The following is a 27,575-nucleotide window of genomic DNA, read 5'->3' on the forward strand; positions in this document are numbered from 1 at the left end:
AGCCAAAATTTTGTGATGTTGAATTTTTCGTATTATAAATGCTCCCATATCCATAATGTCGTATCATTTCATTGAGTAATTTACTGATAATGTCTTTAAGTTGTTTCGATTCTCTATTATATAGAATACGAGTTATACTTATTTGTAAAATTAGCAATGCGTAGAGGTCATATATAACGTTGCAACAACTTCACGTTGCGAAACGAACGCTTTGTAATTGAGCTCGTTAGTACGTCCAAGTTAGCATAGATTAATAATAATAATGTGTAACACGTTAATTACTTTTAGCGTTTAATTATAATTTAGGATTCATTGACTGTGTAATAGCGGATTATATGATATTGGACCTAAAAAACGTTAATGCATGTTCCTTTGATGCGGTACATGTTTATTTATAGTCCAATTTTTTTTATGATATAGGTTGGCGGAAGAGCAGACGGGCCACCTGATGGTAAGTGGTCACCATCACCCACAGACAATGAAGCTGTAAGAAATATTAACTATTCATTACATCGTCAATGAGCCAACCAGCCTTGGGAACTAAGATATTATGTCACTTGTGCCTTTATTTACACTGGCTCACTGGAACACAACAACATTGAGTACTGTTATTTGGCGGTAGAATAACTGATGAGAGGGTGGATCTCGACTCCTCAATATATAACATGTATTTTATTTTTATTCTAAGTAAGGTCGATAACAAATAGAACATATGATGTTGGTGAAGTGGTAACTCTTCCCCACAGACAAGTAATATAATGTAATCTATTTTTAACTATCAGTACAGAAATGTCTACTAAACTAAACATTGATATCTATTTTTTTCCCTTGTACCTGTTAAATACTGGTTCGCTCATTGTGTGTATTTTTCTTCCTTAAACTACATATATATGTATATGTATTGATAACTGCTATATAACAAACGTTATCGTGTTAAAGTTAATAACAAATTAATTTAAAACATATTAATGAATATGTCTTCCTGAATCATACTGTCACAGTGCATTAACACGTCTCTTTGAAATAATAAAATGATCGCAAGTTTAGCTCGTACGACGTAATAAATAAGGTTTAAATTTGTAGGCATATGTATCGAAGCCCCACGTAGAGGTGAAATGAGGGCGTGCGTCGGTGACGAGCTAGACCTATTTGCGCTAACTTAGGTTCACTGTGGATAAAAATAGGCAAGTGGCCTTTTCTATACCGCATGCGTTTGGCACAAATTATAACGAGTTTGGGTGTTCTAGTAACGACAATGTTGTAGTACTAGTCGGTAGTTAAATGACGACATAAAAATTTATGCGAAATGACATAAGTAATTAAGTAAGGTTCGATATAATTCATTATGAATGTTTTTCTTAATATAAAATTAGCTAAGAGTCTTCTGTATTTTAAACAAGTTTCACCTGAAGTTTCGTTTGTGTAGGTTTCTAAGAGTAAGTGAATAACTGCGCAGTTTAGTATAGTTCGTTGAGGAATGGCATCAGTGGTTTGATTTGTTAATCAGGATATCATCACTTTGTTTATTAGACGTATATGGTTCCCTCATGTAAAAATAAAACCTTGAATTTCTTGGTGGTAGGGCTTTTTGCAAGCCCGTCTGGGTAGGTACCACCCACTCATCAGTTATTCTACCGCCAAATAACAGTACTCAGTATTGTTGTGTTCTGTTCTGAAGGGTGAGTGAGCCAGTGTAACTACAGGCACAAGTGACATAACATCTTAGTTCCCAAGGTTGGTGGTACATTAACGATGTAAGGAATAGTTAATATTTCTTACAGCGTCATTGTCTATAGGCGATGGTGACCACTTACCATCGTGTGGCCCATATGCTCGTCCGCCAAGCTATACAAAAAAAAATAGTTCGTTTACATTATTAGGTGTTCTGACAAATAACAACGGTCGTATGGGTGACGGTGCAATGTCAATTAGCAAATGCGATTCATCAGGCGTGGGTCGTGTACATTTGTATTATTAGTGAAAACTTACTCAGTATTGTTGTTTTCCGGTTTAAAGGTAAGCGTTCCAGGCGCAAGGGATGTAATGTATTAGTACCCAAGGTTAGTGCATTGGCGCTTATCATTATGACCTTATATACAAATAAATTAATAAGTAGGTAACTGTCATTATTATTCATATAAGTATGCTGTACTCTTATAGTTTCGTATAATACCAAATACATTTTAAATGAAACTTTTTTATATTAAACTATCTTATATATGTATATAAACTATGTTAGTTCTCAAAAAATGCCAAAACTTTTAAATGTGTAAAAGGACCGTTTGAGGTTATATATTTTCTGTTTTTTTATCGTTCGATTTTTAAATTTCTACAGCACTATGAAGCTGTGAACCATAGCATACGATATTAATTCAATGTAGTTTAAACCGTTTCCGAGAAAAAGGGGTCTTGACAGACTGACAGATACACGGACACGAAAGGGTATTTTACGGGTCCGTTTATTTGTATGAGACCCCAAAAAAAGAAACAAAATTCTTGATTTCTATCAGATAATATGTAAATGATGAATATGTTTAGTTTAAAGAACAGTTTAACCTCTTTTTGTTCCAAATGAAATAACATTTATGGATATTGTTTATTGTGTTTGCTGCATAGAGTAATTTAAAATAATCTCAATTACTTATTCTAAAACTCACATCAATGATTTGAATGAAACTTTGAACAAAAAAAAACAGTGTCGAATTATGTCGACGACTTTCACTTTTTCCGCTGTATTGCAGATTAGTAAAAATAAACGGAATCGGCCATTGTTGTTCACAACTGAAAGCCGATTATAAAATCGTAACAGAGCGGTTGTTTTTCTAAAATATACTTTATCCCATGGTCTTTAAGTTCAATATTTATCTCCGTACCGTTGTACCGTAAATGTTGCTAACAGTAAAAACACGAATGCATTTTGTATTCGTTTTGGACGCTCGCTAAATGTTATAAAATGGTTATCCATCAATTTTTATCGTAAATAGATGACGTTTTATTTTATTCTCACATTGAAATAATTACGAAGCTATAAAATAATCATTCGCGTTTTCTATGGGCTGTTTCATTCGATAATATTCGTTAATGTCTGTTGTTCATTAGAAGAGGTAGATTAAGGCTACCCATTATTTTTAAGTTTGATTGTTAATATATCCTAAAAGCGAATGCTACCTGATACTTACTGGTAATCTTTCCCTATAGACACTTGTATACACTTAATAATATGACACATGCTAATAATATTAACTCACTCACCACAAAATAAATTAAATACTAAAAGTACAATTGAATAAATAGTTAATATTCGCTGCACAAAATCTTACATATTCTTCATCCCCGATTTGCAAATAATAGTTTTGGTTAAATATTAAATAGCTACGCATTTGACCCTATTTTGTACACACGACCAAGTAAAATGTCAGATTCGTTAACCAGTAACAATACAGTTACATAACTTTCCGTAACGAAAGGACTATCTAAAAAAAATATGATTTGTAATTTAGTACGTTGTACAAACATTCCGCAATAAAACCATTTAAAAAAAAATAACGGTTAATAATTACATATTTATTTTGATTAATATTGATATTGGGTACCATTGAGAATAGGTTTAAAGGCTCAGTCCACGAAGATTCACATTATTGCGATGATTTCATAGCCCAGGGAGGTAATTAATTCCTTTATATTAGGTCAAGCGCCGGCGCCTTACGACATCGCGTTACTACCCGAGCACTAAATATAAACCAAGCTACTATATCCCAGTAGATAAAACACGTGGATGTTTAATTAATGTGGCAGGTTTAATTCTATGCAAGGTTAATTATATTTTATTACTTCGGTATATCACCTACAAGTGAGGTTAGCTAATGTTAATGTTAGGTGTTCATGTCCTTTTATGTACCTTATGACAATGTATAAGCAATAATTATGACCGGTTGATTAGTTATTAGAAGAACCCGTCAGAAACACACAAACAAACTGACGTTTAATAATATTACTTAGTTAGGTTGACAAAAGATAGAATAGAAAAATCACGACCGTGTGATACGCCGGAACCAATGCTAGCAGAATTTTCCAGTTGAATCTAAATTTCGATTCTCTGCCAAAAAGAACCAGCTCTCTTTTTAAATCGATTTGATTTCATAAAAAAATATCTGACTGTGACAGTGACCAGAGCGAGTAATGCTTTAATCTGTATATATTACAATGTAAGTAAGAATGTAATATTACTATAATAATAATAATAAATAAATATGAGACAACATCACATACATTACTATTTACTACATACTCTGATCCCAATGTAAGTAGCTGAAGCACTTGTGTTATGGAAATCAGAAGTAACGACGGTACCACAAACACCCAGACCCAAGAGAACATAGAAAACTAATGGTAATCTACATCGACTCGGCCGGGAATCGAACCCGGGAACTCAGAGTGGCGTACCCATGAAAACCGGTGTACACACCACTCGACCATGGAGTTTTACATTACTAAATATGTTCTGTATGTTAAAGGTTATATGATGACGTCATGTTGTAATAAAAAAATGTAACACGTTTTATACATCATCCTAGACTACTAGCGGCCCACCTCAGCTTCGCATGAGTGCTATGCTGATAGTAATTGTATTGCAATGTAAGCAGTAAGTAAATCTATTTACTTACGACATCACTTTAGAAACCTCTAAAATTATTAGTGTTTCTCTACTATATTGTACCTATAAACATAAACCTTTTCTTTGAATTAATCTATTTATAAAAAAAACCGCATCAAAATCCGTTGTGTAATTTTAAAGATCTAAACATAGGGACAGACTACGGTAAGCGATTATATTTTATACTGTGTAGTGTTAGTGATTGACATTGATGATTATCCGATACGATTCGCTTTAAATATATTTAAGTTCTTACATGAATGTACTTTAATATAAATTTTCACGGCTCATAGGTTGAACGGTATAAAGTATTATGGTATCTGGTGGCAAGTTTCAACTAAGTTGAGTGCATGGTTATACCATACATTTCATGGTAATCGTTCCAGCGTCGTTTAAGTCTAATAATTTCAAATTCATTTAACGACATGTATGTTTATATACGACATAAAATATAGATAAAAGATTAAATTGTCGTAACTATATGTATACTTACTCTCTGATCCGAGCTTTTTCAAGGCCAGTTCTGTACGTTTCATAACTTTGTATTACAAAGTATATTATGCTCGGTAACACATTTATACAATGTACACGTGGTTACAGAATACATATGTAGCTAAGTTTATATCTACGTTGCTGGCGTAAAACCTTCGCATAAATGCCATTAGTAAAACGTACGCATCGTCGTAATGTCTCCGCGAACCCTGTTCCGTTACCATCGAATTTTCCCCCTATATCTGACTCACTCGTACGATTTCTTGTTATTTTTATATTTTTCTATGTCTCCACGTACACTTGTTTGTGAAACGGGCCTTATTATATTTTCCCCCTATTCCTCTATTTATAAACCAATCACAAAAGAGTTGCCTCTTTTTTGTCTCAGAAAGTACATCACCGATTATTATGATGTTTTCTTCGTGGTCACGAGTTAGTATGTAGAATAATAGTTGTCGCCCTAGTTATATACATAGGTTGTCATGTGTTAGGTATAAAAATTTTGATTAGGTTTTTCCTAAGGGTTTGCTTGCTTAGTACCAAATTGCTCATTTATAATATAAATTATTATATATTTACGTGCTATTCTTTAGGTCAGATTTACAAAAGACAATTTCATGATATGTATGTATGTATGAGTAGTTCTTTTATTAACAAACCAGTTCTAAAATTTTCGAACTAACTCAAGACAACACTTAAAACTTTTCGGTGACTGTCTTTATCGTTAAGTTTTAAATTGCTTTCGGTTTTAATTTAGACAAACGCAGTTGAAGTTGAAAGTGTATGAAATGGTTTTAGGAAATGTTGTTTAGAATTTTATAAGCTATCAACAAAGTTTAAATTGAAAACTTTTGCGAACTTAAATAAGCTGGGATATAATGAACGATTGCATAAAAATATTTAGTAAAATGTACATTTTAATTAACACTACAATCTAAACTAATTATGTGTATAAATAGCTATTCTTATTTTTGAAATAAAATTTGATATAAGAAATTATGTCAACAATTCTGTGTTATAATATTCTTCAAGATACGCTGTTGTGTCATATGTGTCACTACTTCGATGTTTCAATATATAAAGCAAAATAACTTTTCAATATTTCATTCAACTAGGTGACTAGTGACTCATAAAGAGAGCAATACCTGCCGTAGTGGCATTGAGTGTGACGGCGGACTAAAAAAAATGTGTCAAAAACATCGAGTCCCCGATACGCCGACATTGACACAGATCTACCGGACTTCCTGCGGTCCCCTCCCACCTCACGAACAATTATATTCAGGTCTATGATCACTTTCAATTTATGAACGAATACCTGCTGGTTTTAAATACAAAATAAGTTTAAATATTTCGGTTTAGTCCATGACATACGATACATTTTCATACGTTTTTATGGCTTCCATAAAACCGGTTCCATCCGGTTACCCCTACATTTGATACAAATTTTGTAATTTAGTTGCTCAAACCCAGATCCACAGTCTGTTGAATTTTATTGTAATCTGTTCAGGTGAGGTAACAGATATATAGTTAAGTTCGCTCATATAATATTAGTCTCATAAATCAATTCAAAATTAATGGATTGAATATTTCAGTACAATCAAGCGTTTTCAAGCCTTTGTTGTAGTTATCTCATGTATGGTAGCTTCACAGACGATTTCGTGTCGCGGCCGCTTGCGTTTCGCATGATTTCGCAGATGTTGCTGATCCATTAAATTTTCATTCGAGCTGTTTCTTCATCGTTCCACTGTCAAACAGTTAAGGTCAGATTAAATCGTTTAACATAATGTCTTGATCAAATCGGATCTTAATTACTTAAGTGTTGTATATTGTTTTTTTTTTTATACGATTTTGTCGTATCTGTTGGCCAATTTAGAAATAGATTTTACACGATGATAGTGATTATAGCTAACTCTTCCGGGTGGTACCTCTCACCTAACTGCAATACTTTGTGTTACAATGTAATGTCAAAGGATGAGAGAACCAGTGTAATTATAGGTGCAAGTGAGATAATATCTTGGTTCCCATGATGTCTGGTGCACTAAACGGTTGAAGGAACTATTATTTACCATTAAGTTGACATTTAATTAAATAGTTATAGGTTATTTTATTTATATAATAATGAAGACATATTGAGGCGATATTTGATTAATTGTATTTAAAATCTGTTATGACAGTCGTGAATGATTGACATTAATACGTTTTAAATATCGTTGTTTATAGAAATATGGATAAGTGGATCAATGTTACAACTATATGTATGTCCATATTTATATATATCAGTAAAATATATTTATATTGATCATAAAATTAATTCAGTATTGAAAGGTTTTACTGTACGTAATATGTTTAACATGTAGGACGTACGTCTACTCATTTTTCAAAGACCATTCCTCTTGCGATTTCATTACAAATGGTAAAACATCAGACGGAGAAATTCGTAAAACCGCAGATCCTAAATTTCCTTCAGCGAAATTGTGTGAACGTCTGCGAATTATTTGATATCATATATCGCAGTGCGGTTATTTTTTTAACAAAGAAACGAGAGCTCATGGAAGTTGTGCGTCCGTGAGATAAGTGGAGGGTTAGCGTGTCCACACTATTGTATAGGATTTATATCGGCCCCCATAAATATAGCAGCGTGATCGCCTACACGCCCACGGAAATTAACCCCTCCTTGCTTAAGTGTAATGCACTCTTATAATCACGTGAGCTATACTCAATCTCAATACATATTATTGGTCAATTTCAATATATTTTAATTGGAGAAAGTTAATTAATTGATGTTAAGAAATGAGAAATCATTTTATTATTTAACAAAAGTTTTAATTCGCTTATCAAGATGAAAATGGCATGACATTGATTTTATTTTTATTTTGTGATAGTAAAACGAAATACTCGTACCAAATACATACATTATGTTATAACAGATCGCCGTAACGTCGAACTTCAGGTTTTTTTAGACGATGAATTTAAGTCGGTGTTTTTTTTTCAAAATGGCCTATCATATCATTCATTCTAACCGAAGTTTAGCATGGCTGTCAGTTGAGGGCACTTTTGACAGTTCAAATTCGATTCTGGCTGATTTGAAACTGGAACTGTCATAACGATTTGATAGTTGCGGCTTTTAACTTTTTTTAAAAGTTCAGAAACGAAAAACAAAAGAAAAATATTTTTTTTCTTTAAATAAACTCATTTTTAGCGTCGGTAATATGTGTGATAATTAACTAAAAATTAATCTGATTGTATGTAATGCATTGGAAATGATAATACATTATGTACAAATGTTAAAAGTATAATTGTAAAGCGTAATAATCAAAACAACTAACACCTGTGTAATTTGAATTTGTGGTTAAAATCTAATTAACGGTTAATAATAATTATATTGATAGCGAACTATAATTAAAAAGGTTTCTATCTATATCGGGAACACATCTTCTGTGACTGATATGTTTAAATAATTCATTAAGAAAAAATGAATTGTTTAGTTGTCACCTCTAATGAAATTATTTTCCGATATAAAATGCCCACCACTCGGCACATAATCTGTAAACAAAATTATGGTGTGCCACCGTTTGTATTGACTTTTAAGGAGCATTTAATTTGGATTTCATCTGTTTTACGAATTATGCCGATGCTACATACATTAGTGTCGTACTATTATGTCGTTTATGCTTGCGGTGTATGACTATGATTATTATTTGATGCGTTTTACCAAATTCGATTTTTCATTTTTATTAGTATTAGTATACCATTCCATACGTTACTATATCTTGCTCCGTATTCATTTTAAACATATACTTATACATACATATTTATTTTTTGTTTTGCGATAATTTTCAAGTTTAATTTATAAAAAATATATTGTTAGCTTTGAAATTAAAATTAAGTATACTATAAAGATTATAAAAGGAACATGTTTTATAGATAGTTCTGAGGGATCGTTGTTGAGACAATAGCGCCAGCATATGGCAAGATGATGACGCTATTGTATCTTCGATATTTTTTCTAAAGATACTCAAAATATGGTAGCGTTCACACAAGCGTAGCCGGAAGTACAAGTTATATTCTAGTATATATACAATGACGATTATATATGAACGAACGATTTATTTGCTTAAAGTTATAAATTATTACTCGGTCGAGAACTTTGTGTAAACCCGCCTACCCAACCACTCATCAGATATTCTAACGCCAAACAGCAATACTTCTTATTGTTGTGTTCCGGGTTGAAGGGTGACTAATATAGTTTTAATGCAGCCAGAAAGGACGTAACATCTTAGCTCCCAAAGTTGGTGGTATTATATACATCGCTAATATACAGAGTATATAGTGTATGTGTCCACCTACGATCAGATGGCCCTTTTTTCTGCACACCTATCTCTTACATAAAAAACTTCTACCAACTTGTCAATAGTCCTTGCTGTGCGATTGTATAAGTTCTTTTGAGCATATAAAGATTAACTATTACTAATGCCGTGTGGTCTCCAACAGAGTACAATGCCACCGTCCAATCTGAAAAAGAAAGAACAGATTACGGGAAATTGTAAGGGGAAATGTTAAGCGCATCCATCATCATGATATTGATGGATGGAATTGGGTCCAGAGCTTTAAACAGAATCAGCTGAAGAGATCGTCGTAGACAGTTTTTTTTGGCTTTATAACAAATACTGCGCCTATCTCTAATAAATGGGCCAGATTTATTAAAAGTGGTATAGACTTCCTACGGTGCCAGTCTCAATTTTAGCATACTGCTTTCGCAGTATAGGCGCTGACTAAGGAAACAGATGGTGGGAAATAATAGTAACCTTGTATATTTTTAATCAACTTTACACTCCATAGATAAATTGAGGAACAGTTTCGATCCTACGGAGTATCTTTGATAAAGTACTGTGTCCTTTATTTTTGCTGCCATACGCTCGAATTCACACAGATAAAAGGTTCGAAGACAATTCTTGTTGTGAACTAACAATATTGCCCTTACAATAGATGGACTTCATTGAGGAAAGTTTATTTCCGTTCTGTGAAGTATAAGAGTTTAATCTTGTTCCTTATAAAGGAAAGGAATTATCCGGTATTCCTCGACACATGTTTAAAGTTTCACGTAGAACAAACATCGTTCAAAAGGCTTAACAGATATGTGATTAATGTTGATAAAGATTTAAGTATTAGCGATTAAATTTGTAAGAACAATAAATGGACAAAAAACTCTTCTGTAAAGAATGGGGATTCTGCAAATAAACGCTAAAGAGTTTCACAATCATGCCTGTGTTTGGTTTGGTATAGTAAAGAAATTCATCTCACATATTATGCATACTTACCACAGCGGTTGAGGAATACGAGAAAAAATATGAAAATCTTAATTGTTTGGTGTACGGTTCTCGTTTGAACAATTTGACAATGAAGGAAATTTGAGACATTTCTAATGGTCTACATGTTTTATGCACTGGGTTACGAAATTTATCTTGAATAATTTTCATGATTATACGAGTGCTTGATTATCCAAATCTGTTTTGATACAGAGTAAATATATGTATATCCTTCCAAGCTACCTATATCAAACTAGCCGTATCCCGCAGTTTCATCAACATTAAATTAGGATTATGCATTCCCGCTTCATACATATGATGAGTATATAACGAAGTGCATCTCATTAACGTAATGCCAATACGGTTCGCCAGATTGGTTCGTGTTTACGGTTACTGTTCCACTCCTTGGGGTCGTAGCGTCGAGTTATATAGCCTATAAAACCTTCTTAATTAAACGGACTTTCTAATGCATAAATCTTATCGAATCCTGAGATTAGCACGTTCGAACAGACAATTTCTTTATAATATTTGTATAGATTTCTATATATGTCATGCAATTGATAATTTAGTGACTCTTGAACTGACGATATTCGATAGATCCTCGTTTTAGTCCAATCTGTCACCATCACGAAATTTGTCAATTAAAATTTCTGTGTGTCAGTTACGTAATGTTTGACAATTTTTTTTTAATGTAGTGTGGTATGGGCATTATGTTTTTATTAAATACTAACTTGTATTTATCTTCATCGGTTAGTAATTTATCACGCCTTTTGAATGAATGAGTGAATGAAGTTTTTGTACCAGTTTTGGTACTGGACATAATATTATATAATGTGCCAAGTTTTTTTTCGCTTTGATTAAATATAACGTTGCTTCTTTTAACTATCGCTTACTCAGCATATTTCCCTCTTGATGCGTCCCGAGACGGTATTTGTAATTAAAATATTTTAAAATTATTTTCTGTAATCAGTGTAGGTGATTTTTCAGACTATTAAATCTTTAGCTATAATGCTTTTTGTAGAAGTTTAAGTGACAGTCTGTAAAAGACCCGCTGATGAGCTAAGGCCACATCTTAAACTCAAATAATTTTATTCAATGTAGATGCATTACACTTTCTTATTGATACTCAAATTAAACACTACATCTACATTACTGGAGAAGGTTTGAAGAGTCAACTACGGTACATATTTTATCTCTAACTCGTTACGATTATGTTTGGAATATCTTGTCCTTAACTCATTCGCCTAACCCTGATTTGACACAAGCTGTCTGACCTTAATAACGCTCTCGGGTGAATTATTAACAATGACTAAAATTAGAATAATCTTCCTATCTAGACTTAGCAAGTAATTTGTAAACTGTCTCCTATTATATTCCCTAAGCGATCGAAGAAGGAAGTTTCAGGAAAACTTGATAGGCATTTTAATTTTGTATTTATTTTAAAACTTACCAAAATCATTGCACTCGTATGGTTTGAGTGATATTTCTGACTGTTAATCGATTAAGACATTGCCACTCTTATCAATATCCTAATAAAAGATTAACTTGAGTTTTCTCACTTTTAGTTTATTATTTTCCAGTGTATGATAAGTGTACTTTGTTCATTATTGTAATTGGTTATAATGGTGTATCACACTAAACTAGGTTTCTGTTAGGATATGTGATAGAAGTCTATATATATAGTATAATATGAGAGTAAATTTATAGCCTGGCAATGTTAGAAATGTTACAAAATCTAGTAAACACATGCTCTTTAGAGAAGTTCAATTTATAAAATGTCTCCGTTGATTTAAAATTAATAAAGGAAATGTACTGCAGATATTTTTACTTCCTCCATCTCCTTCGTATGTCTTATATAAAGTATGAATCACATAGTTCGAAGTATAAAAGAGAGGGCGAATCCAGTGGGATCCCTCGTGCCTATCTAATACATCGTGTTCGGCTCCCGCTGCCAAATCGAGCCGGTCTTCCATTAAAATATACATTTCCGAATGCCCTTCTCATTTAAAAGTGGTCGAATTCTACTGAAAACATTTCGGTTTTATATGCGAGTAAATTAATTTAAAGTCAAGTTTCATTTATATATTTAAATATGTATATATTTGTGTTATTATATTAAATCTTCTCATTCCGCAAGGTTACTTTGAAAAGATCGGCCTTTAGTGGTACTTTTGGATTTCCGTCATTACGTCTGGATATTGAAATGTTGAAATGAAATTGTTTTAAAAAAAATCTTATATATTATTTTATAAATTTATTAAAAATATTAATCTTACCCGATCTTTGCTAAGTATCGATTTCGATAAGTAAAAATAATCAATATTTTCTTATATATAAATATTTATATAGCATAGTTGCAGTTCAACCTCTTATTTATATCTTTATATATTTATGTTTTAAACTCATACACCTAGATGTGATGTAATCGGATAACAGTAAAACGTCTTCAACATTGGTGTCTAGTTATATGTCATATGACATTGAACGAAGATTTTTCAAAGAAAATAGTTATTATTTGAAATATATTCTAAAGCAATGCCCTCGAATGATGTCGTTTAAAAATGCTATTTTAAAAGTGTCTTTTTCTTTTTTACAACCAGCATTACAATATACGTAAAATAGTTATGAAGTTGTTTGAGGTTACGTTTGTATGTAATTATTGTGGTGTGGCACCCATGAGAATCAGTTTCAAAAGTTAAATAATTTAGTAAAATTGAGCTTTTTTAACACTTAATTTAATCGAAGAAAGTAAAGATTGTGTTTAAAACCTTGGACCTTTAAAACAGTATTATAAACTTGTAATTTCATATATTCCTCCTTCTTTATTTTATGTTTTAATTTTTAATCTGATATTTAAGAGTTTTTTGAATCATCAAATCAACAATAGTCATAATTCACGTAATTATTTATAATATTGAAGAGGAATCTCCTGTTATTAAAAAATAAATTTGTCTCAAAACAGAATAACCTTAAAAAAACAAAATCAGTATTTGATGAAAAAAAAAAATCGTCCGAAGTACGTTCGTTTGTATGTTCGAGCTGATCTTGAAAAACTCTGAATTGATTTCGTCGAAGCCGCCTCGTTTGTAATACATACGTAATGCAATTTGAATATCACGACTAGTGCATTCGATGCACTACAATTTTTTTGTGTACATTATTTTTCACGCAAATGTAGGTATACGTTCATAGAGGTGATTTTAAAAAGCAATTTGTTATTAAAACTTTCATTCGGTGCTTCATTACATAGTATAAAATCAAATTCCCTCATTGCCGTCTGTCCCTATGTATGCTTTAGGTCTTTAAAATTACACAACGGATTTTGATACGGTTTTTTTAATAGATAGAGTGATTCGAGAGGTAGGTTTTTGTATATAGTAGGTACATGGACAATTTTGTAAAGAAAGGCTGGTAATTTTAGTAGTTTCTAAAGTGTTGTTGTAAATAAACCAATTCTGTAGTATATTGATCGTATGCTACTGTTTTTGAGTTAAAACGCTAAGTGACCCAGTATAATATAATTAATTAATTATTATATTATAAAATCCTAGATACCTCACTGTTTTTTACTCTTACAATTTACCAGAACCATCCGGTTTTCCACAAGCCTGGCACCTGTCATAAATATTGGACAAAAAATTTCAACAAAGGTGACTGCACTGTTGAGTGTACCGCTGTGTGTGCTACAATTTTGTTCTTATATAAACATCAATAAGCCGAAAATACTTGAGTTAATTCCATTTCTCGTCTATTGTTTCTAACATTCCATAAAGTTCATATGCACACACACACACACACACCACCTGATTTACTTCTAACATTACCATTCGTTATACGGAAGGTGCAATGTTTTTAAAGCTGTGTAAATAAAGATGTTGACACGCATAATTTATTTTTTTGTTTTCGTTACAATTCCTCGCCTAAATGAACAATTCGTCTCGTATGATGTTTGTTTTCTGGATGTAATATCAAATGTTCGTAGTTTATTTTAACTCGTATGTTTGCTTGAGAAAATTTTGAATGTAAATTAATTAGTATTGATATATGTTGGTATAGGTGGTTGGTAAGAAGGAATGTTTTAGTAGCATTATAAAGTAAATGCATCTATATAATGAACATGGTTGTGTGCGATTTCGAAATAACAAGGAATTAATATTAATATCATTAATAAAACTATATATAATTAACAAAACCGTTTTAGTAAATTATATTTAGTTTCGTTTGTCAGTCTTTTTGTCCGAGGATATGTTAAAAAACGGGTGAACAATACAATTGTAAGGACGAACAAACTCCTATTTGTCAATATTGTTGTATATATGTATATATCAGTAATACACTGATATTATAAATAAAAATAAGACCTCTTTCTTCTTCTATACGAACATAGAATTAAATAAAACCTATAACATAAAATATTCTTGCTGAAGTTACGGAGGTTGAGGCAAAGACCTTACCTAATTTAAGTTGAGAATTCTAATCTAACCTTCAACAAAATACATCAAACGAAAGGCGACAGCTGACGAAGGATCAATCAAAGTTATAAAATAAAAAAAAATCGATCGGTCACAGAGAACAGAAAAACTTTTAATAAAGTTGTTGAACTCGCCGCCGTAACTTCTATGACCCTTCAACATTTCCTGTCTTTGTTTTCAATGTTACCGAAACGGGACTTTAGCATTCAACGCTCTATATGGGTGTGACGAAATAATGGCGTGCAATATCAATTACTTTACGTATCGATAAAAACAACTCGTTCGATTCGATTGTTCGAGTTATTTGTCACTCGATTACTTAGAGATTTATGAACTTTAATCGCGTTCAATTGAATATTGTTGTTACTGTATAATGTGAATAAAATACGTGAAGTAAATATGGCCCACGATTGGGAATGAAGCTTGAACTCGTACCTATATCACCTCGTTACGGCTCGGTGGATAAGTAGTAATAATAAATGCAGTTATAAGTGGTAATTGAATAATGTATAATTTATGACTTATTAATTTTCCGTTACAATAAACCTTTAGTTTTTTATGCTCGTATTAAATTCATTTCTTATATGTAGTTGTTAAAAAAATGACTTGTTTTTATCGCGTTCATTTTTATCGCACTTGTTGAAAAATTTAATGAAATACTGTGCAACTAATTTAATTTTAAATTTATAAAAATAATTGAATGATAATAGAATTAATATAATTATATACTCAAAATAAGAAAGAACATTATGTTACGGAGATGATCTTTAATGCATTAATAACACTTGGCTAAGATATTTCTATTCGTCCTACCCCGCACTTATACACTTCATCCTAATAAGTTTAGCTAAGCACTGAACCGATGGAGTCAGCTGTGATAAAATACCTAAAGGAAATTTTGTATTTAGTTCTAATATTTCAAATTGCATATTTCCGTTCTGTGAAAATATTTGAACAAATTCAAAAGTTGATTCTTATCGTGGTATCGCTCGAACAGTATGTCGAAACGGAACGTATTCAACTCTTATTATTTTCTTTGTGAAACGACCCGAACTTTTTCTCTATAGAAGTTTAAATTCTATTTGTAAGGGTCGGAAGGTTATTTAGAGTTCTTTTATAAATCGTGAAGAGTTATTTTATTTTGGTCCAAATATATAATGTTGTTAATAAATTTATTAAGCGTAGAACTTTTTAGACATGTAATTCGATTAAGATTTTAATTAATTAAGTGGACAATTAGACAGCCACCCACTCATATATTCTATCGTCAAGCAGCAAAACTATATATCGTTGTGTTCCATCAACCATCATAACAACTTAACACCAAAAGTTAGTGGCGTATATGTAAGAAATGTTTCAAATTTCGTACGCCGCCAATATCTATAGGTTGTGATGACCAGCTACAATCAGGTGGACAATTTGCCAGATATTGTCTCCCTATGATATTAAAAAAGACAAATTAGTTTTAACGTTCACTATGATTTTGATGAGTAAAGTACCAATGTTTTTTCTCGATGCTGTAATTAATGTTTTCAAACGATAGCTTTTTGTAGTACGTGATTATTATATAAATAAAACGTTAATCTAATCAATAAATATTATATGTATAAGTAATTATTTCTACATTAGGATACCGTATGCGTATAAGTTGTTAAGTTTTATTAAATTATTCAATAAAGTAGCAACTGATAATGATTGTTTTGTAAAAACATAGACAATATTTTTATAGGGTTTTAACTAGTTGATAATTGGGATAAACATACATTATCTATACAATCGTTGTTTGGTCGCTAATATAACCTCTCCTTTGTTGTCAAGATAATATATGTAGTTCAGTGTAATTATCTTTTTATAATATACTAAACGTGTATATTTGATTGTCCACAGGGCAGTGACAGACCCGCGCGATGGCCGCCGCGTCGCTCTCAAGAAACTGCCCAACGTTTTCCAGTCGCTCGTCTCTTCAAAACGTGTCTTCCGCGAGCTGAAGATGCTCTGCTTCTTTAAACACGAGAACGTAAGTTATCAAATCGTTGCTTACAATTGGTATCAGTTATACCAAAATTTACATACAGTAGAACGCCGATTATCCGAAACGCTGATTATCCGAAACGCCAATTATCCGAATCGGTCCTAAGCTTAATATAAAAAATTAAAACCGTCTTATTAATATACTTTGTATTATTGTTAAGGCCTGATGGGGTTGCAACTCGGTTTGATTGAGATTTTAAAGTGTGAGGTATTATAGAACTTTGTTGGTTTTACTTGATAAAGTTTATTCTACGTGTGACGGTTCCCATTTTCATTATTACCAGTCTATGTTCGATAATTAATCTGTATTTTCGATTAGCCGAATCGACCCCCGTTCCAATTAATTCGGATAATTGGCGTTTTACTGTACTCTAGTTACTTATGATTTTTAATAAAAATTACCTTCATATCTAGAATTTGTCTGCGTATTATAAGTGATCCCAGAAATTACTAATTATTTAACTATGTATATACTTATGTATATAGTATATTTTGCACACTGAATTTGCATTAATGAAATCCCATTTTCAATCGGTGAAGGTATTGAATAATATAGACCAGAATCAGGATCCCCTAATTTTAAAATATCTGTACAAACAATAGTAGTTTTAACGCACCAGTAAAGGTACTTTTTAACTTAAATTATATACTTTGAGTGACTAATAACAAGAAAGGAAACAAATTGCTACCTCTATTAAACTTAGGGGTGTTTTTTTTTAATTTAAATTAAATCAATATCGTTATGTTCTTTTTATGTTTGGCAAATTTGATTCATATAAATCGGCTTTAGAGGATCATACGAGCGGGGAAATACTAGATACTCTTATTTTCTAATGTTCCAAATTTGAATAAGAATTAAATTTTAATGTAATTGCATCGTCTATCATAAACAAACTAAATATAATTCAATATCTTTTCGATTAAGTTTAAAGAATGCTGGTATATTCCGCATGTGTAGGTACGTGAGTTTGTTTATTTATAAAACACAAACTAATAATACATAATTCCTTAACCATTACGATTGGGATTCCTATCGTTTTATTAATTACTCATACTTATATGTGTTTCTTGTTTATCCGTCTTATCGTATAGACGATATTGATAAAGTAACGAAATTATCAAAGGTCTTAATTGATGGTTTAAATATTTAATCACCAGTCTGGACTTATTGATTCTCGTTCAAACAAAAATAAAGGTATTTTCGACTTCAACATACGGCGGGTTTCAGAAAGGCCTAATCAAATACTTAAGCGCTCAATTATTGTTATCATCGCTGTCAACAATGACATCAACATTAATCTTAATTTTTTCATCTTTGTTGAACGTAATATAAATATGTAATTTAGTTAAGGCAATGCGATATGGCTTAGTGGATTCTGAATACACACGTGGCAGAATCAAGTCCGACACATGGGTTTTCTCACGATGTTCTCTTTTACGATCGAACGCGAATTTTAAACCGAAATTAAGCACATGAAAATTCACTGTCCGGACTTGAATCCGCATCATCTGAAGCCTTAAGGAAGACACCGCGTGACGATGACTATTTCGTCCCATAAATAGTCAGTGAAAGTTATTTCGTTTAGTTTCATGTGTTTATCGTCACATAATAATTATATAGCGGACCACGATCATGTTTTATTCATTTCCCCTGTATGTTTTATCGATCAACGTGTATTGTTTGCGGCGGTCGAGTATTTGTCGCCCTGTTTAAACAGGATTTGCATTGAAACTGGAAAATTGGATCCTCCGTTGCGCGAACCGAATTTCTGCAAAATGTTGAAAATACTTGGAAATTATTCGCCAAGTGGTCGAGACAACGGGGCTTTATTCACATTTGATACGTTGTCTGTTTTAAAAAATATTCGGAATAACAAAAATAGGCTTTAATATAGCTAGTATGATATTACAAAATCTGACTTATAAAAATTACAAAATTAATAATGCATTGTGATATATAAATATACTATAAACTAAACTATATATAGTTTGTTTATATAGGACACGTCACGACTTCGATCAAGCAAAAAAATATTCCTTGATATTTTTTCAAATAATTATGTAAATAAATATTATAATTATGCCAATGTATCCGCATGTATTGTGTGTAATGTAATCTTACTTAACGCCCCACGTGGTTTTACTTGCGATAAATTATGTCATAATAAAACTAAAAATACGATATAAATTGAAAAGTTTAAACAGCTTTTATTTACAGAGTAAATTTCACATTGGTATGTTTATTTATTTTGACACAGATTAAAATTGTGTTACAAAAAAAGGTTTAAATAGATTTACTTACAAAGTTTTTGTAAAAAGAATTTTTGAGATTTTTAAAACTCTGCTACTAAGTTTTCGTATATTTGTTAATGTTTTGGCAGCGCTCATGAAATTATGAAAGGTTCATATCGATCGCTAATTTTTTTTTTGTGAGAGAAAGAAACCTGCTCATACATATTACGAGCATAATAATTTAAGAATATAAACATATTAAACTATTGTCACACTATTGTTATATATAAAGGTATTTAAATGCGGATACACTGGCATTGTTTTTGAATAAATAATGCAAACGGATTTAAAGGTTTAACTTTGTTTTACGTGTGTGTGTGCACACTATGTAGTGCATACATAGGTAAAATCAGTTGTAATACTACTATATAATACTGATTTTGAGAATTGTAAATTTTTAGCCAACATATAGTTATGAATAGATAATACGAGTATGTTTATTATTGTTATAATTTATGTGAAAACTTTTGAAAAAATTGCCCCAAGACTTGTCCCTCTTTTTTTATACAAAATATCTGTGGAGTTTTTTTGTAATGTTTAATAAAATTTAATAAATAATAATTTTCATGTGCTATAACAACTTTATTAATTTCAGGTATTATCGGCGTTAGATATCCTCCAGCCACCAAGCCTCGACTTCTTCCAAGAAATGTATCCTTTTACTATACAATGTATCATTTATAATCACGTCCGTACCCTGAAAGGTTAATTAAATAACCGATGTAACGGCTGTCAACGTTAATTAGGATTAATATCGGGTGGCATGAAATCTTTGATATTACTTTTTTGCTTTATAACTTTATTCTTATTTTTGACTGGCTGCTGGCAGTGGTAAACTGACAATATTATAATGTGCCAAATGTATTAAACAAGTTTTGGGATTAGTTTGAATTCATGAATGGATTTTTCGGAAAGTGATAGCAGTTTGTTGTTTAATTTATATTAATTAGGATATTTTATTAATTGATTTTTTATGCGAACAACGTAAATCTGATACTATTGTGCGTATTCAAAGGAATAAACTGTGATAAATTTGTTTCTTGGTATTACTATGAGCATAAATAAATAATCGTTTTGCGTCTGTTAGTGATCGCGTTATTTCCAACCAATCACTAACAGATCTCACCTCACCGATTTAGGTCATTTGTCTGTCCAACGATAATACAAAAAATAATTATATATATTAAGCTATTTACAATGGTTAAACAAACACTTATTTTTCTTACTAAACTCCTTATTTTTTTCGTCTAAAGATAACAAACACTGCACAAAATAATAGGTAAATGTAATTCTACATTTATTAGACTAGATTGGCACATAAAATATACCTCAAAAAGATTCATAAATGGCACAAATTACTACATTCACGTAAATACCACTGAATCGTATGATTACATTGAAAGTTTGTATTGCAAATCAACTGACACAATTTATCTTGGGAAATCAAAGATCAAGAGTGTAGCCAAAAGTGTTATTCTGTCCAAAGTTCATGCGAACATACGCGGGAGTACTAAATGAACTTATTAATGTTGTTAAAATTAATATTAAATCCTTTTTATAAAAGCCAAGACAGCCCAGTGGATGAACACATGGATTTTGGTAAGTGCTACTTACTATGGCTTATAATAGGATTATCAAAGGCGTCATTTGTAGCTATAATTTAAGCCGTGTTCAGTATTGAAGAAATACACACAATTGAAGCCCTCACTTCAATAGAGTGGTTGACTAATAGGAGATATGTATTAAATTATTCTCAATTTTGTAATAAATCAATCGTAATAAATTTATCATAATTAAGTAAAAATATATCATTCTATAATTCCGACACACTAAAATGATACTTCTCGGAATGAGAATACGGTACAAAATTGCAAATGTGTTTCACAATTTGGTATAAAACAATTCACGTGTTTTGGTAGAGCATTACGTACCGTCGTAACTCTTGTGTTACATGTTATATATAATGTTTCAGTCTTAGCCAATTTTAATGCACTTTCTATATTAGCGTCATGTTAGAGTCGTTGACACGGCGAACCAAGGACGGAATGTGATCGAATTTTCGTCCGCCCGGGGACGTTCGCCCTTCGTCTCGTTTCGTTTCTTTGTTCGTAGCCCGAACTCGCCTTGAGTAGGGTTGTCTGCAGCTAAATTCGATGATAAAATAATATGTACATATACCCCCCCCCCCCTTGTCAAAAATTGTGTCAGGAATTTTATTTAATTTAGAAATATAAAAATAAATAATTTTTATAATTATTAAATTTAATTTTATTATCTATATTAAACTTATATTTAATTATAAATTGACAGATTATTTTAATGTATCAAGTTAAAGCAAACGTAATCATATCGTAACTGATTACGATTATTTGACACATACATAGTTATTCCTCGTTGTCGGCGACATTTGGTTAAAGCATTTTAAAAGTAATCTAAACGAAAAAGCGTTTCCTTATTTCAAGATCGCGTTTTAACCACCAGTTTGCTCGTGTTCTTCGAGTTAAAAATTCCAAGAGACAAGTGCCTTCAAGACAAGTTGCTTCCATATGTTTGGATTGCGTTAACTGAGGTAACATTTGTCTTTTAAAAATATTTCACCTGAATATCGCGAATATGAACTTACTGAATCTAAATACTACAGACTCAGAAAACAAGTCTTTCTAAATAAAAAATACTAGAAGAACTTGTTTTGTTTGTTATGTGACTGTCGTAATCACTAGGTATTTGACAATGTAAAACTATGCACAGTATCTATCTCTTTTATACTTACAAATATTACTATAACGTTAAAATTATGGGGAGATTAGACATGGGGTCCGGCCCTAATGTGAGACTTCAAAATCGTTGCTTATTTTTCTAAATCAAACTTACGAAAGTTGCAAAATCTATAGGCCACAACATTATGTAAACTAGTCGCAAGAAGATCGGTTGTCAACCCTAGTTTAGAGGACTAAGACGAAGTTTCTGCTTCTCGTAGTTAGATCTTTATCTTGTAGCGCGAATGTATTTAGGTTCGGTTTGAATGAACATTTCAACGCGATGCCTATCTCGTCCTGTATAATATTGCTCGGAAGCCTCAATTAAGTCGGTATATGAGTTTTTCTCATCACATTGTGATTGATTCAAGGTTCAATAATTTATCGTTGATAATTCATATGCAAAAGGTGTTTTTTTGTGGAATACAATCAAAGCTTATATTATAATACTAGCAGTTACCGGCGGTAACGCGCTTATCTCGCATGGAACTTAAATATATTTACAGATTAATTTAAAATATTTTACGTTACTTTAAGACCTTACGATGTGTATTTCATTTCATGTTTTAACATAAAAAATGACAAATTCCATTCCAAACTTTCAATACTAATTACTTCACCACCTTAGGGGTAGAATTTTGAAAAATACTTTCTTGGTGGGTGTTTACTTAATATAACGATCCTACTTACCCAGTTTCATGGCCCTTACTTTAATAGTTTACGCTCGGCGATGATGAATAAGTGAGCAAGGACATGTTATTTTGTTTATATAGATTAATTATTATTATTAAATGTCTATGGTGCGATGTGATCAACAGAAATTTATATCAAACTATAAAACCTCTATCAAATTTAACCTCTTTTAAGAGGAAAGCGAATGCAATTAATACAATTACCCTTTCCATTATTTTACGCCACCGGCGCGTAGAGGGCGTCAGCTGGCTCCTACCCCACGATTTGCTCCCCTTCGACCATTGATATTAGGGGTCTTCTAACTCTCGACAGTACGTCTTTTTTCGACAACAGTAAAAGCAATTGAATTCTATGTATTTATTATCGAACAATTTTATTTTTAGGCTAGGTTATTTCTCACTTCGTTACAATCAACAAAATATTCCGCTTTACTAGAACAAGCTGCAACTCTATATATATATATATATGTATATCATACATATAAGATTAGTTACATATTGTATACATCTAGATTGTCAAAAAAAGAGACCCGCTGAGTTCCTTTCGCCGGTTCTTCTCAGGTCTGGGTGTTTTCTTTTCCAAACCGGTGCTAGTCTTTATTTGACTATGAATGATTATGTGTAATGCTTCCATATTGAATTTGTAAAATAAAAAAAGTTTGTACACTATTAATGACAAATATTTATAAATAAATTATACCTTAAAAAAGCTTAGAATGGATTCACAAAATAAATATCAGATAATTGCTTATTTACTGCCATTATTTTTAAAATCCCCTAGCTATTTTATATATAGAAACGATTGTAACATTTTAATAGTCATCCCGATATAATGAGGCAATAAATTAAAATTTAATTATTGCTTGGAATCACAGCTCAGCGAACGGAAGAGGGCGACCAAAAAGACAATTTTACGCTTCGAATGCTTATTAAAGAAACATTAGTGTACAAAATAAATCACAAAATTTTGTACTAAATCCCACGGGGACCCGTTACGAGTTACCCGTTCTGTTATACAAAAAGAGCAGGTAATACGAGCATGTGTAATCCTTGAAAAAGTACTCGAGTTAAAAGCAAACGGTAAAAATCGATTTGAAAAGTAAAGTCTCGCGGTGGTTCCATATTTTGTATGGTGTATTGTAAATCAATCAGAGAAAGGACTAAAGTTATTGGTTTGCAAGATCTACCTCGAACTGGTGTTTAGACATAATAAAAAATTATGAAAATATACTCATGCGTTTGAGATTAGTGTAAATTAAAATTGATTTTAAACTTGACAAAAATATACAACTAATATATATTTATTTATATGTATATGTGTGAACTGCAATGCTTTGTAGAAAGTAGAAAGCTCAGTATAATTGCCCCCTTTGCCTAAAATAAATGGGAATTCTTTTTACAACGTCAATGTGCCTCCAACCAATGGATCTAAGTTATGTCCTTTGTTCTCTAAGACAGCTTAGTTTAATACATAAGTAGTCGAACTTTTAAACCACCGTTTTTGTCATCACCAAGAAATTTGTAAATACATATATCAGAATTTAAACGTAATTTGTTTTGTCGATTTCAGTTATGTCATCATGAAATATTTTAATAGCCCATTTATTAAGGAAGACTATATTTGTATGTAACATCCCCTCACGACCACACAATGTTCCAAAAATGTTAGAAAATTTATTTTGATAGCTCCCGTTGCGTGCGCTGCGTAAACGATAAAGATTTCGGTTGACCGAATCTGTAATATAGAAAAGCGAAGACGGGATGAGCAGCTAGCTAGTCTATCAAAAACGTTAACAGCGCTAGAAATCCAGTTACACTTGAAGGTGTTCCAGGATCTTGAAAAAGCAAGAGTTCATATTACGTTGAATCTTTAACTTATTAATTTCACATCTAGAACTTTCTCAATCGAATCGAATCGAATTAATGAATCTTCAGCGCTTTCTTTGATAATGGCAATAATAAGTCTTATTGTGCTCTTTTAAAGCGACAGAGCCTTCTAGATTCGAAGTAATTTTTTGAAATTATACTAAAAGATAGTCGAGAAGAAAAAAATGCATTAATATTTTTTGTCAGATATACTTACATTCTATTTTTAAAGATTTTGTGACAACACATAAAACGTCTTTTTAACTTAAAAATGGTTGAAGTTATGGCCATCATAATTCTTCTTTAAGTTTAAATTGTTAATTTATAATATGTTAACAAATAAGTCTAATGAAACAAAATTAAATCATAATCGATAAAAAATTATAAGCCAAATAAAATGAAAAAACCAGAAACTTGCATGGAACAAACTAAAGACAGTTAGCGTTACATTTTTGTAGTTTTGTCAGCCTATCTTATAGCTTACGAAGATATTTTCTAAGGATTTTCTAATTATTCTCAATACAGATTATAAAGTGTAATGATCAAGTATATATTTTATTTAACTCGTATTCACAATTTTTCTGGTATACCTATCCGGTGTATATACGTAGCTTTTAAGTTGATTGAAAAATAAAATCCTTTTACTATATTAATCATTTAAAATTGATTGATATGTTTAACGTTAATATTCATTAATTAGCCGATATTTAAATAGGTTGTCTGCATAATGAAACTCATGCGCGATCCAAGTCGACTTTATCATTTTCATATGTTAATAATTTCATTACTCACGATGAATTATGTATTGTTTATTTGCCATACGAGTAATAGACAATGCTGACGAGCTACTTCGCGTAAACGAAATCGCATTCAATACAAAATATTATCTTCAGCTAACGCAGAGGTTATTTAATATTTTTTTATTCAAAAATACGTCGAAACTCATACAAACTGCAAATAACAATTTAACACCGAAATGGCCTTTAAAATTCGAACTCCTTTTTTGCATCCAGTTTGAAAACAAAGAAGGAAAATTGGCAGTTGGGAAGCACGGCTGAGCGATGATTGCACTAAGTACTTCTGACTTTACGCCGCCTTTGTTGGAGAAATATTCCATTATTAGGGTTCAACGGGCGTTCTAGCCCGCATTCCTTTTGGACGCCAATATTTTAAGACTCCTTTGTTTACTTCAGACTGATCGTCTCTCAGGTTATGGATATTACTTCTAATATTAGCCCGTGTGGTTATGCGGCGGGTAATTGTGCTGTGTGGTTAAAGCCAAAAAAAAAACAACCACCCATATGCTGTTCTTTTTTTTGGTTAAGCGTATCCTTTAATATCATCAGCATAATATGCAACGATTTGAATGTTGGTGGCAAAACAATTCCCTAGAAAAATTATTTACAAGTCTGGTTCATAGCAGATTGCCAATTAGGTTGAACGATGTAAAGTAAAGTAAAGTAACAGCCTGTAAATTTCCCACTGCTGGGATAATGGCCTCTTCTCTCATTTAGATGAGGGTTTGGAACATATTCCACCACGCTGTTCCAATGCGGGTTGGTGGAATGCACGTGTGGCAGAATTTCGATGAAATTAGACCCATGCAGGTTTCCTCACGATGTTTTCCTTCACCGCCGAGCACGAGATGAATTATAAACAAATTAAGCACATATATACAGTGGTGCTCGCCTGGGCTTGAACCCGAAATCATCGGTTAAGATGCACGTGTTAACCACTGGGCCATCTCGGCTCTCACTGAACGATGATGACTTGTAATATTAGCTCGCAATTTTGTAAGCAAATGTCTCAAGACGAATTATCACCAGTTTAGGTTCTTTGTTCGTAAACGGTTGGACATTGTTCGAGGACGTGTCATTTGTTAGATTCTTTGTCTCAGTTCGCGGTGAGTCGGTTTCGAGGTGCAGCGGCCCGAGCGTGCGTTTCTTAATTAGCAGCGGCGTGGGTCGACTTGCCTGATTTAACCTCGACGCGTCACGCATCGCTGTGCCCTTGTATATTATTCCCATTATTATTATTACATCGAAAATTATTGTACTAAGTCTCTCAAAAAGAGGTAATTGAAATTGTTCTATTCGATTTTCAAATTTGCAAGTCCCTAAATGGCGTTCATGATGTACAAAAACCATTCTATATAGGACTAAATCTTTATACCTATGTAGGTACAATACAATTTATTTTAATGTTCTGATCCATTTTGATATTTCAATTTATTTATAAGATAGTAATTTCCATATTATATTAATATTCATTCATTCTGATTATTTAGAGATTGGAGCTGCGTATGGATGTTTTCAGGTTCAGTAGCGTGAATGTTCCTCGTAATAGAACTGTCTCATGTTTATTTCGTATCTGTAAAATGCTGTGTTTTTATTTAAAGGAAACTTTTTTGAGTTTCCTAGTCAGTCGGAAAAATCTTTATAATTGGAATATATCGGGCCATCTCCATTAATCATCACGCCTAAGTTCAAACACTTGTATAATAGTTATCGTATATTGTCTCATAAAAATGCATTGTGCTATTGTTGTTATTGTGTGTTTAAGAATAATAGAGATTTAGCCTATAAGAATAAATTCGCAAACAACTCATCTGATACTTCGGAAAAGTGGTGACAACGCTTTGTGGGGCTACCTAAAGAAGTAACCTTTAAAGGGTTATTTAAATGCAAATAACAATAGCCAGTCATTATTACAGGCTTAGAGGATATTTTGTCATAGATATCTTAGTTATTGCACTTGACAATGAAAAAAATGCTTTATATTTTTATTATTAAAATGATTCAATAGCCGATGTGCCCATCTGGTAAAGATAAAAATACTTCCATACAGAGCTTATAAAACAGAGACAAAGTATATAAAACTGACAAGGAAAAGGTTCAACAATAAATCTCTGACAATTTATAAATATGGAAATAAAAAGAAACATTGTTTCAGATTTAAGACGGAAATAGATCTTGAGGTCGTTAGTTTTATTTTCAGTGTGATGTACTATCGTG

At 31.9% G+C, this 27,575-nt stretch overlaps 1 protein-coding gene across 2 annotated transcripts in view; it reads left to right on the top strand.

The window, feature by feature from the left end:
- LOC124533324 (serine/threonine-protein kinase NLK) overlaps positions 1-27,575 on the top strand; it is a 120,444-nt gene that overhangs the window by 48,848 nt on the left and 44,021 nt on the right. For both annotated transcript variants that reach the window (XM_047108523.1, XM_047108524.1), the window contains exons 2-3: positions 16,812-16,941; positions 19,843-19,898. In XM_047108523.1, the coding sequence (XP_046964479.1) occupies positions 16,812-16,941; positions 19,843-19,898 (186 nt within the window). The remainder of the gene's footprint in view (positions 1-16,811; positions 16,942-19,842; positions 19,899-27,575) is intronic.

The sequence above is a fragment of the Vanessa cardui genome, chromosome 11 (assembly GCF_905220365.1).
Source record: "Vanessa cardui chromosome 11, ilVanCard2.1, whole genome shotgun sequence".
NCBI lineage: Eukaryota > Metazoa > Arthropoda > Insecta > Lepidoptera > Nymphalidae > Vanessa > Vanessa cardui.